We start from the raw sequence: 17,479 nt of genomic DNA on the forward strand, positions 1-17,479 counted from the left end.
TTTATGAAGATACACTGACTCAAGCTATATAAAAGCCATTTATCTCACCAGGTACAGCATTAACAACTCACTTCTCTTCTTTTGTAGTAGACTTGTCCCTTTGTACATTACACTTCCTTCTCCAACACTCCAATCTTACTGTTACCAGACTGTCTCTGCACTCCACTCTGCCTGAACATACTTCCCACAGTTAACTCCCAGTCACGTGGGTCTCAGTGTAAAGATCATCTGTTCATAGAGGTTATCTGATCTCTCCAGAAAGTATCCTGTCCCCTTCGTTCTAGATCATACTAGAGTCTTTATCTCAATCTGAAATGGTCACTTCCAGAAGGAAGAAACCTCATCTGTCTTGTTCACCACTTCATCTCCCACACTTCTAAGAGCGCTTGGCACACACTAGGCACTCAAATATCAAGTTAACGAACCATGACTACTTACCTCAACATTGTTAGTTTTAAGAGTCTTACTGTATTCGCAAGATTTCTTTTGAGGAATAAGTAAAAATTTGTAAATAAGTAAAATTTTGCTCCCACCTCTTACCTGCCACACACACAAAAATCCTTCCAAACGCAACTGAATGCTTACACTAAAGAATTTTTTGCTGTTTTTCTCAAATTTTAACTGGGAATCTTATCGTTTGTCAACTCTACTTGAGTAAAAAGGAGAGAAAAACCAGAATAGGATGTGCTGGGGTTGGGCACGCTGTTACACAGAGCAGCTGCCATGAGGAGTAAGAAACTGGGGCCGGGTGCGGTGGCTCACGCCTGTAATCCCAGCACTATGGGAGGTCAAGGCGGGCGGATCACAAGGTCAGGAGATACAGATCATCCTGGCTAATACGGCAAAAACCAGTCTCTGCTAAAGATACAAAAAATTAGCAGGCCGTTGTGGCATATAGTCTCAGCTACTCGTGAGGCTGCGAGGCAGGAGAATGGCGTGAACCTGGGAGGCGGAGCCTGCAGCGAGCTGAGATCGCACCACCACTGCACTCCAGCCTGGGCAACACAGCAAGACTCCGTCTCAAAAAAAAAAAAAGAAACTGGGAAGTTTGATGTGTAGAGAAATTTAGGATTCATTACTACTACTTTGTGTTCGATGTAATTCACCCTTTGCTATCTCCTCAAGAAAACTACAGCAGAGGTCTCTGTTATTTACAAATAAAACAAATGCAAATGAGAAACTATGTCCTCTGAGAAGTCCTCCTTTACCTGTGTATCAATAAACATTTCCTTCAGTGTTACCTCTGGACTTGGTATGTTATTAGCACCCCGAGTTGTGTCTATTAGCTCCAATGAGCAGAGGGTTAAGTGTTTTCAGCCAGGTGCAGTGGCTCACGCCCGTAATCCCAGCACTTTGGGAGGCCGAGGCTGGTGGATCACCTGAGATCAGAATCAGAAGTTCGAGACCAGCCTAACATGGTGAAACCCCTTCTCTACTAAAAACACAAACTTAGCCAGGCCTGGTGGCACATGCCTGTAATCTTAGCTACTTGGGAGGCTGAGGCAGGAGAATTACTTGAACCTGGGAAGCGGAGGTTGCAGTGAGCTGAGATAGCACCATTGCACTCCAGCCTGGGCAGCAAGAACAAAACTCCATCTCAAAAAAAAAAAAGTTTCCTCTGTATTGCCAGTATCTAGAACAGTGGCTGGCACAAATGTCTGTTCAACATGAAATCTAAAAGCAGTATCTAAATCAAAAAGGTCAATTATTTTAACCATACTTTTTTTTTTGTTTTTCTTTTGAAATGGAGTCTCGCTCTGTCACCCAGGTTGGAGAGCAGTGGCGCGACTTCGGCACACTGCAACCTCCGTCTCCCGGGTTTAAGCAATTCTCTGCCTCAGCCTCCTGAGTAGCTGGGATTACAGGCACCCACAACCATGCCCGGCTGATTTTTGAACTACTCTCTCATTTTCACTCAGCAAGGTAAAGAGGTAACTTGAAAAGTTTGGAGAGGCATACAAATGAAACACATACTTACTGTTTCAAAAGTATTCAATACCACCAAAGGGAAAAAAACATTAAAATAATCTCCATAATTGTGAAATCTGACAGGCACAGGTCTTGAGATGGACTGACAAAGACTTGCAGGGGGCCCACACTGATCAAAGTTCAAAAACATTTCATATTTCCATTTTAAGACCTCTTTAACGAAGGTGTCAGAGACAGACTGTGATGACAAGAGAATGTTTACTGGAGAGGAAGATGGAAAATATTTGCTTTCAGCAAATGGAACTTTGCAACCTTGCCTGTTGGAATTATTCGGAGACTGAGGATGAAGAACATTGCTCGAATTTTTCATTTCACCCACTGGCTTCTGAGCTACGAGGGGAGCTGGCTGTGGTACTTTCAAAATTGACTGTATCCCCTTTGACTTATTTTTTAGAGATGGTGAAAGTGCTGAAGAAGTTTCCAAAGATTTAGAAAGACCAGCAATTCGTGAAGTACTCTTTGAGCTAAAAATCTTAGCAGTGGTAGGTCTCAAAGGTTTAGATGCAGAAGGAGGCAAACCAGGTTTACGAAATACATCTTCATCTGCTGCTTTCACTTCAGAGTGTTGTGGGCAGTATTCACCCTGGTTTTTTGTGGTTTCAAGACAATCTTTGTACTTACACTTTGTGCCACTCAAAGATTCCAACTGAGGCAGACTTACAGAATCTTCTTCAACCTGAACTGTATCTTTTCCATGAATTAGTTCAATGAATTTAAAATTGTCATTCTCCATTTGTGAACATAAATCCATATCTTCAGGATCATTTTGTGTTAAAAATAAGTTATCTTCCTCTATATCACTGCTGGAGTCAGGCTCTCCCTCGTTCAAAGTTGCCATCTCTGTATGATGTGCTGTCGGATCACCTCCACCCAGAGGGTCCTCTGAAGTACAGACAATTACTTCACTTGTTGGTATTGTTCCATTTAACACTATAGAATCACATTGGTTCAAAGGGCAAGCACCATCAGTCGCTGGAGACCCATGTTTTGCTTTTATGGTTTCTGGTTCAGAAGGCATGCATTTTATTAATTGTTTTTCATTACTGTTGGCAAGTACCTCAGTTCCTCCTGTACAATCATAATCTGACCTATCAGATTCTGGTACAAGTAAGTCAGAATTCTGTGCTGTATGAGGCCCTGCTCTTGTAGTATCTGTACTTTCACAATCAGAAAGTCTTTGTCTATTTTTTTGTGATTTGGGTCTGATCTGCCTTTGCATCTGAAGTTCTTGACTAGTCAGCAGTTTCTTATTATTTCTGACAGACAGGTTCTGAGGAGAAATTAATTTAGTCTTTTTTCGAGTATCAACTACTCCAACAGTTTTGCCATGATCACGTAACTGAGCTACATAATCCAAAGATCGCTGGGACAACTCAAATGCCCTACGAGGACCCTTTTTCAGGCCAAGTTTCTCCACTGTTGAAGTTGGTTCAGGACACTGACGAAATTTCTTTGGTGGCACTATAGCAGGAGTCGTCCTACAACTGAGGTAATTTGAACTTCTATTCTGTCCTTTTTTGGCATCCGAATGGGTTTTCTTAGAGGTCTTAGAAACTGGAACTTTCCTCACGGGTTCTATGTAAGTACAAAGCTTTGAAGATTTCTTTTGTGAAACCGTAGTGGCTCTCTGAATACTTGAATTGGGAGTTGTAGTCCTTCTATCTATACTTTTAAAATCATTTCCAATAAGATCTCTCTTATTAGTATCAGACTGGCCCTCATTTCCGACAGAAGATGAAGGCCTCACAGGATCTTCAGGAATTGGTTTTTCAGATCGTTTTCTCTTAGGCTTTTTTACTTCAATTTCACAAAATTCCTCAACAGAAATACGACTGCTCTGCGGTCTTGCGTGTTCTTCAATACCCTCTGCCCCTTTTTTAACAACTTCAGAAACATAATCTGTACAATCCTGACCATTTGTGGTATTGGCTATAGGAGTCAAACATTTTTTCTCACCATCTTGAACTGAATTATTATTGTCTAGATGATCTTGCCAAACGGAAAACACTTCAGATGCACTTTCAAACTCAAAACACTGAGAATCAGATTCCTCAAACTGAAAAAGAGACTTCGTCTTTTCTTCCTTTACTGGATTCTTTTTCTCCTTGACTGTTGAAATGTGCTGCTTTGGACGTTCCTTCTCAAGGCATCTTTTGTCTTTAGTGAGTTTCTCAAGACTCAGGATTCTTTCATCATCATCATCATCATCAGAATCTGAAATAATAATCACCTGTCCACGGGAGCAATCGCCAACATTATTTTGGTTAGCTGTGAAACATCTTTTATCTTCTTTTCCTTTCCTTTGTAGCTGGGATGAGTTCTGAGGGGAATCAGATGGAAACGTGATAACACTGGCTTGAGCTAGTAAAGATAATTTGTGAAGGTCTCTGTCTATCTGAGAATCCGTTAAGGTGTCAGATTTAGGGCTGATGCCAGGGGCCTGTTCTCTTGTCAAGTTAGAATAAATCACATTGGTACTATTACTCATCGCCTCATCTCTTGATTCAGGTACAGTCATAAGATCTTTAAAGGAAGATGATTTCTTCTCTAAAGTATTGGCCATTTCTGTAAAGGGGATCGAATCTTTATCATCAACATGAAATTCCTGTATTTCACAATTGTTTTCATGGGAATAGAAAATATCTAACTCTTCATTCTTTAATTGCTTCTCTTCTGGCAATAAATTGTTTTGAGATTTTTGTTCTCCATTCTTATTATCATCCAGAACACCACTAGGGTCTAAAGAAAGATTGTGTATGAAACCATCTCCTTTCTGAACTCCTGTATCTTTCCTTGAATAGAAACGCTCAATGTTAGATACAGTCAAATTTTCGTCTAAATTGATAGTATTGTTGACCAAAGTACTCTTCCTGTGTTGCTTCTTTATTACATGTGATAACTTTGCACAGATTTCATCTTTCTGTACCTTAGTTTTTTGTTTTGAGGTTTTAGCAAAAGCATCATCCTTTAAAGAGAAATCTTCATTTGATGTGGACACTTTTTCCAAAGCATCAGTGCTAGAATCAGTCAACAAACGTGTTGATACTATTATTCCTCTGTCACATCCCCTTTCTGGACCATTTCTTGAAGTACAATCCTCTGGTGTATATGAGGAATTCTCTTTTACAGACTTCTGCTTCCTTGTACTTATTTTAATTTCATCTTCAGCTCTTTCAGTAAAAATGTTTTCACTACTCTGCTTTAAGCATGACCCAGCTGAGAGCTGGTCTTCTAGTTTCACATCCTTTATATAGTTTTGCTCATCATTGTCACCTTCTACAGTGTTATCTGCTTTGATCAATACACTGTCTTGCGCTTTCATGGGTTCTTTAGAAAATGTTGGGCTGGAAGCTTCCAAACAATGCATATCTTTTCTAGACTTCTTCCCTATTTGTTCACTTTCTTCTTTATTATAAGATGCAGGAGAGGTTTTACATGTAGAAGTCAGATCCACAAACGTGTTACATGGAGGTGCTTTGAATTTTATGTTTCTAATAATTTGCTTTAAACAAGTTTGTAGCTCGTGGGTTTCCTGACTAGTCAACTGCCAACCTAGAGATAAATTTCCTCTAAGGAATAAGTTGAGTTTATCCCAGAATCGCTTGCAAAGAGATTGCTGCCCAAGCTGATAACCTTCTTTAAGGAGACTTCTAATCAGCTGCACACAAGCAAGTTGTACAGAGTTAGATGGCATGGAATGCAACGACAGTGATGATATCATTGCTGTTCCTTTGGAGCAATTTCCAGATGATTTCTCAGAACTCCGTGTAAATGCAGTGGTAGGAAGCTTGGCACATTTGACGACAGCTTCTACCCATTGCTGGGAACTTACCCACAACAAATGCAAACATTTTTTATTTCTATGCAGTTCAATCACTGATACCAAAATTAGAAGAAAAAATTCAGTGACTTTGTCACACATGGCATCTGTTTGGTTGAGGACATCTTTGACTTCAGAGTACAGATGATGAACAACCTCTACTATGTAAGCCACACCCAAATCCTTAAGATCCATGAGGGACTGGACAAAAGGGATGAACCACAGAAATGTGCTGTTATGAACACGCATGTCTTGACCAATATCTGACTGAAGCACACTGGCTAATGTTTCCATTTCTTCATACATGTTAGGACAATAATCTGGGCAAATGGCTGTTCTCCATCCAGAATCCTAAAAAGAAAGAAATGCTGGTGTTCAGATAAATAAGCACCACTTATGACAGGTTCAACATCCAAGTCGTTAAGAAAAATATGTTTCCCAACTCTCTTATTTTGGTTTACCACATCGTTATTATGGTATACAATGGAATGGTGTAATTGTGGCATACGATTATATCACAATCGTAATATACCTAACTCCAAAGAAACTAAAAATATAAACTGAATTTTGAGGTTAAAGTTTCATAAAAAGACAAATTGATAACACTTTTATGTACTCTCAGCTTTTTTCCACTAGCTAGTTTTGATTTCTAGTCATACCACGTATGTCCCCATAAACTTTCCATCTTACCTAAATGTACTTAGAAATTAATTTTCCAAAGTATACACACTGTAGTTAGAGTCCATCTTCCCCAATGCACAATACACCTGCTGTTCAATGAGAAGGTCTTTTACATAGTAGTAGATTGAGAACAGCTACATATCATAAAATCAACAACTCAACAAATTATATAAAATAGTCTACACAATACAAAGGCAATAAAATAGCATCTTAATTTAAGTGTTTTATACCTTTTTGGTCTTTTCAGGATTATAATTGTAAACGATCTGGCTGCAAGTCACCATATCATCCAAATACGACTCTGGTTCTAACTTGGTCCTTAAATATTAAGAATAAATAGAAATTACTGAAATTAAGGGGGGAAAAAAGGGCAGAAACACCTCTTGTTAAGAAATTCAGTGGAATACACTGTCTTATAAAGATGATGTATAAATCCTGACATGAGCTGAACTAACCTTACAGAGCTGTTCCGTATATGTTGGATCTCTCTATTGTAGCTTGCATTGTTGATAATGGTTTGAAATGCCTCAATAGGATCAATAAGCTGACCCCAGACCTTAGATCCAAGGCGGTCCAGAATCACCATAAAACAGTGTAATGCTGGCCAGAAAGGATCCACACTATCATCTGAAATACAATGGCACAAATCGTTGAATTACTAAACAGTTAGAAAAACATACTAAAATACATTGAGAATTAAGCATTCTTTATCTGGTGAGTAGCAACCAAACTAAAAGCCAAGCAGCAAATAATTTAAAGTAGCACGCCACCAATCCTTAGACACACATAGGTTTTAAAAAGCAGGTACATTTTCAAGATTTTTTTTCAAGCAATACTATGATGCTTCTGAAAAAAAAAAATTAATGGCAAATTATTTAATGGGCTAGAAAACAGTAAAACAGTCTAGGTAAACACAGTCTTTTCACACCCTATTTGCCATACCAGAAACAACCTTTTCTAACTTAGCTCCTCAACCCCTCCCAAAACTTTGTAGTCCCATCCTCCAATAACTAACAGAAAAGAAGATGAAAAAATATAAAGGAAAGAGAAAGAAACTTGGTATTTACAGATCTACATGAAGCCCACAACACAAGAAATTCTCTTTCAGCATGATCCTGAATTTTGTGTCATGCAGTTAGTGTAAACGACTAAATTCTTTTTTTTTTTTTGGAGACGGAGTCTTGCTCTGTCGCCCAGGCTGGAATGCAGTTGCGTGATCTTGGCTCACTGCAAGCCCCGCCTCCCAGGTTCACGCTGCTCTCCTGCCTCAGCCTCCCCAGTAGCTGGGGCTACAGGTGCCCACCGCCACGCCTGGCTAATATCTTCTATGTTTTAGTAGAGATGGGGTTTCACCATGTTAGCCAGGATGGTCTCGATCTCCTGACCTCGTGATCCGCCCGTCTCGGCCTCCCAAAGTGCTGGGATTACAGACGTGAGCCACCGCAACCAGTCAATGACTAAATTCTTTAGCTAAGGAGTAAGGCAAAGATGAACACTCTTCATCCATCTGTATCTCAACGTGGCTTTGCTATTATCTACTTTTCAACCAACTTCTCGTTTCTCTATTAGATATGCAGTAGCAATATACTGTCCTACTCAAAGACCTTCAATGGCTACTTAATGTCTTCCAAGAAAATTAAAAGTCCTCAGTCAAGAACTTAAAAGATACTGATCTGTTTATTTCCATTTTTATTTTTCATATTCCTGTAATCATATACTATCTACAGCAAAAATAGATCACTGCCTTTTTCCAAAATAAGCCCTAGAATGCCCTTGCTTCTAGCACAACTTATCAAAATCCTACTCATCCTTAAAAGTTCAGCTTAAATGCCTCCTCCTATATATTAAACATTCCCCCACTTCAGTCATCTACAGTACTCTTCTGAGGCAAGTGCTGGAATTCACTCAGTTACTGCTAGTTGGTAAGTCATCCTAGAACTTGGGACTTTCCTTCCCTCATACTTCTCAGACTTTGCCACAGTCATCTGAACTTTCTTATATATTTTTCTATCCTCCACTGCATCTGAAATAGTGCCTGTGTCTAGTAAGCTTACAAGAAAGAAAGTAGCTAGGTGAAGACCATTATGAAAAGTTTCTCAAAGAGGTAATTAAAATTTTGAAGACGAGGCTGGGTTCAGTGGCTCAGGCCTGTAAATCCCAACACTTTGGGAAGCCGAGGCAGGAGGACTGTTTGAGGTCAGGAGTTCAAGACCAGCCTAGGCCACATAGTGAGAGCTGGGTAAGGTGGCACATGCCTGTGGTCCCAGCTACTAGGGAGTCAGAGGCAGCAGGATGACTTGAGCCTGGGAGGTTAAGGCTGCAATGAGACCTGATTGAGCCACTGCACTCTAGGGTGGGTGATAGAGTAAGATCCTGTCTCAAAAGAAGGAAGAAAAAAAAAAAAAAAGGTGCTTTTTTTTTTTTTTTTTAAGATGATTAAGGGAGCTAGCTTAACAGAAAGGACAGAATTATACATGTAGTTAGGCAAAGGGAAAGAAACGAACAATTTATGCAGTAAATGTTGGCAAAAGAGTAATAGCCTTAATCAGATATAATCTAGCAAGAAAATATATGCCACAGGCCAGGCGTGGTGGCTCACACTTGTAATCCTAACACTTTGGGAGGCCAAGGCAGGCGGATCACATGAAGCCAGGAGTTCAAGACCAGCCTGGCAAACATGGTGAAACTCCATCTCTACTAAAAATACAAAAATTAGCCAGGTATGGTGGCGCATACCTGTAATCCCAGCTACTTGGGAGGCTGAGGCAAGAAAATTGCTTGAACCCAAAGGCAGAGACTGCAGCTGGCCAAGATTACACCACTGCACTCCAGCCTGGGTAAGAGAGAGAGACTTGGTCTCAAAAAGAAAAAACAAAACAAAACAAAATATATATATATATGCCCTATCGACAAAAGAATAACAATATATTTATATCAGAATCTCCCACAAATGAGTTTATATACAACATTCAAGTTGCATGAAGGGAAGAGAATGAGGGGAAAAATTATATTCGTTATGTTTTCATAGGATCTGGTATACTTGGTCTTTATTAATTCATTAACTTCAAAAAGATTCGAAGCACTTATTTAATTACAGATCCTTCATGATTAGCATGATGCAAGCATCAGCAAAAGGAGGTCAGGATCTAATAATAAAGACAACTACAAGTTTTAGGCCTCATTATCTAGACTATCTAGAGCAGCATATCCAAGAGAATGTTCTGTGATCATGGAAATGTTCTGTCTATGCACTGTTCAATACAGTACAGGATACAATACAGGCACGTGTGGCCACTGAGCCTTGAAATATGACTAGTGGGACCAAATAACTGCATTTTTAATTTTAACTGACTTAATTTTAATAATCACATGTGGCTGGCAGTTACTGTATTAGAGAATCACAGAGAAACAAAGAGGCAGGCAAAGGGAGGTCATGGGACAGAGAAGGCTTTCCCCACAATGTTAACCACAATGTCATTACAAATGGGTCTCCCAGAGGTCCTGATGTTCATCCTACCAGCGACTTTTTCATCATGAAAAAGTAGATTAACTTCCCTTCTTCTATGGAAGGAAGGTACTGAATTAAATTATAAAGGTCCTTTCTGATTTAAAAGTCTGAATCTGGGCCCAGCACTGGTGACTCATGCCTGTAATCCCAGCGCTTTGGCAGGCCAAGGCAGGCAGATCACCTGAGGTCAACAGCTCAAGACCAGCCTGACCAACATGGTGAAATCCCATCTCTACTAAAAATACAAAACAATCAGCCAGGCGTGCTGGTGCACACCTGTAGTCCCAGCTACTTAGGAGATTGAGGAAGGGAATTTCTTGAACCCAGGAGGTGGAGGTTGCAGTGAGTTGACATCCCATCATTGCACTCCAGCCTGGGCAACAAGAGTGAGACTCCGTATCAAAAAACAAAACAAAACAAAAAAGTCTGAATCTATTACTAAACCAGAAAAACTCTTTTCTCCACAACATGCACCAATTCCTGCAATGACACTATCGTTTTTAAAGTGCATCATCATCACCATACTCAAAAACATTCAGCAAGTAAAATTTATTACCATCTGATTGCCTCTCCATAGTGTGAAGTATCGATTGCATAAAATCATTTTGTTTGTCTGAGCCCAACAATAGGGAATCCATGGCTTGTTCCTCAAGAATGGTCAGCAACATGCAAATACCTGTAAGATCATTTAGAGTTAAATTGAATTGATGAAATAATACTATTCTAATGCCTGGTTTAGTTTGCAAAAGAAAAATAAGGCAAGAAGATGAAGCAAGATAGTATTTAGTTTCCCGAACACTTAAGTCTCAGATATTCATACACAACTGCTCCCAAGTAACAGAACTTTAGACTAATTCAAGTGCCAAAGTAGAAAATGGTTAGAAAACAATTTCTAAGATAACTACCATATAAACTGTATCTCATCAATATAAGATGCCTTCAATTTTAAGATGTACCATATTCCATATACCACTAAGAAAGAAAAAAAATCACTGCCAATTACGACACGTGACCTTAACATCTGGAATCAAGGAAATGGTATAGAAGTATTTTGAGGCCGGGCGTGGTGGCTCATGCCTGTAATCCCAGCACTTTGGGAGGCTGAGGCGGGCAGATCATGAGATCAGGAGTTCGAGATCATCCTGGCTAACATGGTGAAACCCTGTCTCTACTAAAAATACAAAAAAAATTAGCTGGGCGTGGTGGCGGGTGCCTGTGGTCCCAGCTACTCGGGAGGCTGAGGCAGGAGAATGGTGTGAACCCAGGAGGCAGAGCTTGCAGTGAGCCGAGACGGCGCCACTGCACTCCAGCCTGGGCAACAGAGCAAGACTCCGTCTCCAAAAAAAAAAAAAGAAGTATTTTGAGCCACTACAGGACTTGTAAACAATGCTGACAATTCTTTCTACCAGGAAAATTTAATATTTTTAAGAGACAGGATCTCCCTCTGTCACCCAGGCTGGAGTGCAGGGGCACAATCCTAGCTCACTGCAGCTTCAAATTCCTGGGCTTAAATGATCCTTCCACCTCAGCCTCCCAAGCTGCTGGGACTACAGGCGTGCGCCACCATGCCCGGTTCTACCAGTAAATATTTTACACACTGAAAAAGGAGTATTAACAATCAAATCCTATTTAAAGCCAACTATTACACTAATACTTTGTTAATAAAATGTGTCCTTAAACAAGGTTCAATTCATTTGCCAGTGTTTGAAGTACCTCTTACTACACAAAAGTTTCTAGGATATAAATACTGTTTAAAACAAGGTATGTAATAGTTAAGTCAATTTAATGACAGAATAAGAACTGGGAACTATAAAATCCTATCTTTAGCAAGTTTTATCAGATTACCAAAAGAGAACACTTCCCTTTTAGGACAATCAAGAACTACAGGGCCGGGCGCGGTGACTCACGCCTATAATCCCAGCACTTTAGGAGGCTGGGGTGGGCAGATCACTTGAGGTCAGGAGTTTAAGACCAGCCTGGCCAACATGGTGAAACCCTGTCTCTACTAAAAATACAAAAAATTAGCCAGGTGTGGTGGCATTCCCCTGTAATCACAGCTAATCAGGAGGCTAAGGCAGGAGAATTGCTAGAACCTGGGAGGTGGTGCAGCGTGCAGTGAGTGGAGATGGTGCCACTGCACTCCAGCCTGGGCAACGGAGTGAGACTCTGTCTCAAAAAGCTGAACTATATGAAAATACTAAGTATATTAGTGTAGGAACAATACTCACCTAACCAATAGCTTTTGTAGTTGGTAGTATCATACATGTGTGAGGGCAGAAGAATTAGTTTACCCTTCTCTAGGACAGAAGAAGTATAAATGTCTGGACTCTCTAGAAGTCCCAACTCAATGACTTTAAAAAGGCAAATTAAAACTTCTTGTAAGTCATAATAATCATCTCTGTCCACTTTCCCCAAGTTTCTTGCAGTCAAGATAGCCCAACGCCGAACCTAAATGCAAAACATAATATGTTTATTACTTAATTCAAAAAACAACGGTCTACATACAGTAAAAACATGGATAAGAAAACAGGATTCTCCGCAGATTTTAAAAGACATGTGAGATATTAATTAATGCAACCTGTAGACCTTCTTCGACCCTGATTTGAACATACGAGTCCTAATAAACAGTTTGAGACCATCCTTTCCATTCATTCAAACACTGACTGGCAACACAACATTAAGGAATTATTCTTTTAGATGCAATAATAGTATTTTTCTGGTTGAGCACAGTGTTTTACACCTGTAATTTCAGCACTTTGGGAGGCTGAGGCATGCAGATCACCTGAGGTTAGGAGTTCAAGACCAGCCTGGCCAACATGGCAAAACCCAGTCTCTACTAAAAATACAAAAGAATTAGCTGGACATGGTGGTGCACTCCTGTAGTCCCAGCTACTTGGCAGGCTGAGGCAGGAGAATTGTTTGAACCTGGTGGAGAGAGGTTGCAGTGAGCCAAGATCATACCACTGCACTCCAGCCTGGGCAACAGAGTAAGACTCCATATCAAAAAATATATATACAACAATATTTTTCGGGTTTTTTAAGTCCTCACCTTTTAGAAATACATACTGAAATATTTTGTGGATGAAATGCTCTGATGTCTAAGATTTGCTCTAAACTAATCCAAAGGGGAGTGGAATGTTGACCATGTATTGATAAAGCTAACTGATGGATTATGGGGGGTTCATTACACCATTCTCACTACTTTTATGTTTATCATTTTCCATAACAGAATGTTCAAAAAAGGAAAGAAAACACAAAATGAGGAATCTCAAAAGAAATCAAAGGCCGTTTCTAAATGGCAAAATAGCATAAAGAAGTGATTTTAAATTTCTTGGAGCCTATGAATTAAATTTAGTGCTCACAACCAGCCTTAAGAAAAAATAAACTGGCCGGGCACGGTGGCTCAAGCCTGTAATCCCAGCACTTTGGGAGGCCGAGACGGGCGGATCATGAGGTCAGGAGATCGAGACCATCCTGGCTAACACGGTGAAACCCCGTCTCTACTAAAAAATACAAAAAATTAGCCGGGTGTGGTGGCGGGCGCCTGTAGTCCCAGCTACTCGGGAGGCTGAGGCAGGAGAATGGCGCGAACCCGGGAGGCGGAGCTTGCAGTGAGCAGAGTCCGCGCCACTGCACTCCAGTCTGGGCGACAGAGCGAGACTCCGTCTCAAAAAAAAAAAAAAAAAGAAAAAATAAAGTAAATAAAAAAAAATATAAGTGCATCCTTCATAGTAAAAGTATTATTTTACAAAATATATTATAGGCCGGGCGCGGTGGCTCACGCCTGTAATCCCAGCACTTTGGGAGGCCGAGATGGGTGGATCACGAGGTCAGGAGATCGAGACCATCCTGACTAACACGGTGAAAGCCCGTCTCTACTAAAAATACAAAAAAATTAGCCGGGCGCGGTGGCAGGCGTCTGTAGTCCCAGCCACACGGGAGGCTGAGGCAGGAGAATGGCGTGAACCCGGGAGGCGGAGCTTGCAGTGAGTGGAGATTGTGCCACCGCACTCCAGCCTGGGCGACAGAGCGAGACTCCGTCTCAAAAAAACAAAAACAAAATATATTATATAGGCACATGTATACTTTTTTACTACAGATCGTAGTCAAAAAGTTGGAAAAACACAGACCCCCACATGAGCTCTATGCCAACATAAGCAACAAATTATAAACTACTGAAAAAGTTTTGGAATCCATGAGTTCTTACTGATAAGCGGTAGAAGGGGAAAAAGCTCTTGATTACTGTACAATCAATGTCAAGTGGTAACTAGTAAACATGGAGAGTGCTGGAGTTAGGAAATTACCATCTTGCAATCATGAGAGAAAAACTGGTTCAGGCAAGACACATAAATGAATGCTAAATTTAGGAGGAGATTTTGGTGAAATGCAGAGTATTTACATGGTCTTAAAGTATCTAAACGATAGAAATTATACAGTAGAGAAATAGGACATCTTCACAGAAAGCTCAAAATTTACATCACCATGAGTTGCAAAGGACATGGCGTGCCTCTCTCTACATATGACAAGGTGAGAAGGACAGTAACATCACTTACATGGTACTCCATGGGAATGTATAACCTGAACCTATGCATGAGAAAACATCAGACAAACCCAAAGGGAGGAACACCTTTTTTTTTTTTTTTTTTTGAGATGGAGTCTTCCTCTGTCACCCAGGCTGGCATGTAGTGGCACAATCTCGGCTCACTGCAACCTCCGACTCCCAGGGTCAAGTCATTCTCCTACCTCAGCCTCCCAAGTAGCTGAGATTACAGGCGCACACCACCACGCCCAGCTAACTTTTGTATTTTTAGTAGAGATGGGGTTTCACCATGCTGGCCAGGCTGATCTCGAACTCCTGACCTTGTGATCCACCCACCTTGGCCTCCCAAAGTGCTGGGATTACAGGCGTGAGCCACCATGCCCAGCCTCACTTATTTTTTTAAAAAGAGACAGAGCAGGAATGACTGTGTTCTTCAGAAAAGTAACTGTCATGAAAGACAATGAAATGTTCCAGATTAAAGAGGACTAAATGGACATGACAGCTAAACACAAGACCTCTTACCAGCAGTAACAAGAGATTTTGCAAATCTATGACCTCTCCAAAATTGTATTCTCAGGCTATCACACAAATATAAAATGGTGTATCATTGTGGTCTTATTATTTCTCTGATCATTAAATATAAAACACTCCTTCACATATTTATTAGCTATTAGTAGTTTCTCTTCTGGCACATGACTGTTCAGTTCAGATCTTCACCCATTTTTTTCGTATTATTAATAGTATTATTATCTTCTTCCAATTTTTTAATTTTTTTTGAGAAAGAGTCTCACTCTGTTGCCCAGGCTGGAGTGCGCCAGCATGATCAGGGCTCATTGCAGCCTCAACCTCCTGGGCTCAAGTGATCCTCCCACCTTAGCCTACTGAGTAGCTAGGGCTACATGTGTGCAGCGCCATGCCCAGCTAATAAAAAAATTTTTGTTTGTAAAGATAGGTTCCTGCTATGTTGCTCAGGCTGGTCTTGAATCCTTGGCGTCCAGCAATCCTCCGGCCCTGGCTTCCCAAAGTACTGGGCTTTCGAGCATGAGCCACCATGCCCAGCCCTTTTCCCAATTTTTTTTTTTTTTTTTTTTTTGAGACGGAGTCTTGCTCTGTCGCCCAGGCTGGGGTGCAGTGGCCGGATCTCAGCTCACTGCAAGCTCCGCCTCCCGGGTTTACGCCATTCTCCTGCCTCAGCCTCCCGAGTAGCTGGGACTACAGGCGCCCGCCACCTCGCCCGGCTAGTTTTTTGTATTTTTTAGTAGAGATGGGGTTTCACCGTGTTAGCCAGGATGGTCTCGAACTCCTGACCTCGTGATCTACCCATCTCGGCCTCCCAAAGTGCTGGGATTACAGGCTTGAGCCACCGCGCCCGGCCTCTTTTCCCAATTTTTAACTAGTATTTTCACTCTCTTAATGGTGTTGTTTGATAAACAATAACTTTTCATTTTATATAGTCAAGTTCATCAACTTTCCTTTCATAATCAATGCTTTCGTTTTTACAAAACCCTTCCTCAGACCAGGCGTGGTGACTCACACATATAATCTCAACACTTTGGGAGATGCCAGGGCACTTGAGCCCAGGAGTTCGAAACCAGCCTGGGCAACACAGCAAAACCCCATCTCTACAAAAAATTAGCTGGGCATGGTGACCAAGGCAGGAGATTTTGGTGAAATGCTTGAGCCTGGGAGGCAGAGATTACAGTGAGCTGTCATCACGTCACTGTACTCCAGCCTAGGTGACAAGGCCAAGACCCTGTCTCAAAAAAATAAAACAAACCTTCCTCACCTTACAATCTAAATGCTATACACCTCTATTTCCTGCGAAGAGTTTGAAAACTGAACCTCATTATGCTTTTTTAGACAGATTTTGTCATTATGAACGATAATGAGGTAGGGATCTAATTTCTCTTTCCATATAGTACAACTTTCCTTTTGTGAGATGGAGTTTCGCTCTTGCTGCCCAGGCTGGAGTGCAATGTCACTATCTCGGCTCACTGCAGCCCCTGCCTCCCAGGTTCAAGCGATTCTCCTGCCTCAGCCTCCCAGGTAGCTGGAACTACAGGCGTGCACCACCACACCTGGCTAATTTTTTTGTATTATTAGTAGAGATAGGGTTTCCTCATGTTGGCCAGGCTGGTCTCGAACTCCTGGCCTCAGATGATTCACCCACCTCAGCCTCCCAAAGTGCTGGGATTACAGGTGTGAGCCACCATGCCCAGCCCTATCTCCAGTATTTCTTTGTCCTGATTTTTAATTTTCTCTTTCTGGGACGTCTTACATCTTTGTTAACACTACTACTTCTACCCTCCATTTATCTTGTAGCTTTTCTTTTTATATTCTCTATTTCTTTTTTTCTTCTTAGGGATTTGCCAACCTGGTCTTCTAATTCAGTTCTCTTGGCTGTACCCACTGTATTATTTATCCCATCTCCTGAAGTCTCCTAAATATCTCATTTTTCAATCTTACAACAACTTGGCTTGGTTCTCACATTTTCTTTTTTTTTTATTATTATACTTTAAGTTCTAGGGTACATGTGCACAATGTGCAGGTTTGTTGGTTCTCACGTTTTCTAGTTCTCATTTCACATTAGTATCTTCCCGTATTTCTTCTAGCACGTTTACTATAATAATTTTAAGTTTATTGGACAAGTGTTCTAATATATCAGCTTCTACTGAAATCTTTATGTTTCTCATGTGTCTATTATTTTTAGTTTGTGAATTCCCTTTCACTCTGGGGTACTGGCTCCTGTCAGGCGGTGCCTGTGGAAAGCCAGACTCCAGACTGGCTTATGCCCAATCAATTCAGAGCTGAGTGGTGGATAAAATCCAAGCCAGAAAAACGTAATCACTCACTGACATGAGTGATCACTCCCAGGGAGAAGCAGCATTAGAAGACACTACTGGGCTTTAATCCCCCAAGTCCTGGGGTTGAGGGGGGATGA

The 17,479-nt window shown here is 41.0% G+C and overlaps 1 protein-coding gene across 6 annotated transcripts in view; it reads right to left on the minus strand.

The window, feature by feature from the left end:
• The window catches only part of SETX (senataxin), a 97,460-nt gene that overhangs the window by 65,523 nt on the left and 14,458 nt on the right, over positions 1-17,479 (minus strand). For all 6 annotated transcript variants that reach the window (XM_008005868.3, XM_008005864.3, XM_008005865.3 and 3 more), the window contains exons 6-10: positions 12,227-12,446; positions 10,555-10,674; positions 6,946-7,117; positions 6,721-6,808; positions 1,979-6,160 (exon numbers count right to left, since the gene is read on the minus strand). In XM_008005868.3, coding sequence (XP_008004059.3) covers positions 1,979-6,160; positions 6,721-6,808; positions 6,946-7,117; positions 10,555-10,674; positions 12,227-12,446 — 4,782 coding nt within the window. The remainder of the gene's footprint in view (positions 1-1,978; positions 6,161-6,720; positions 6,809-6,945; positions 7,118-10,554; positions 10,675-12,226; positions 12,447-17,479) is intronic.

This window comes from Chlorocebus sabaeus, chromosome 12, assembly GCF_047675955.1.
Source record: "Chlorocebus sabaeus isolate Y175 chromosome 12, mChlSab1.0.hap1, whole genome shotgun sequence".
In the NCBI taxonomy this organism is placed as follows: Eukaryota; Metazoa; Chordata; class Mammalia; order Primates; family Cercopithecidae; genus Chlorocebus; species Chlorocebus sabaeus.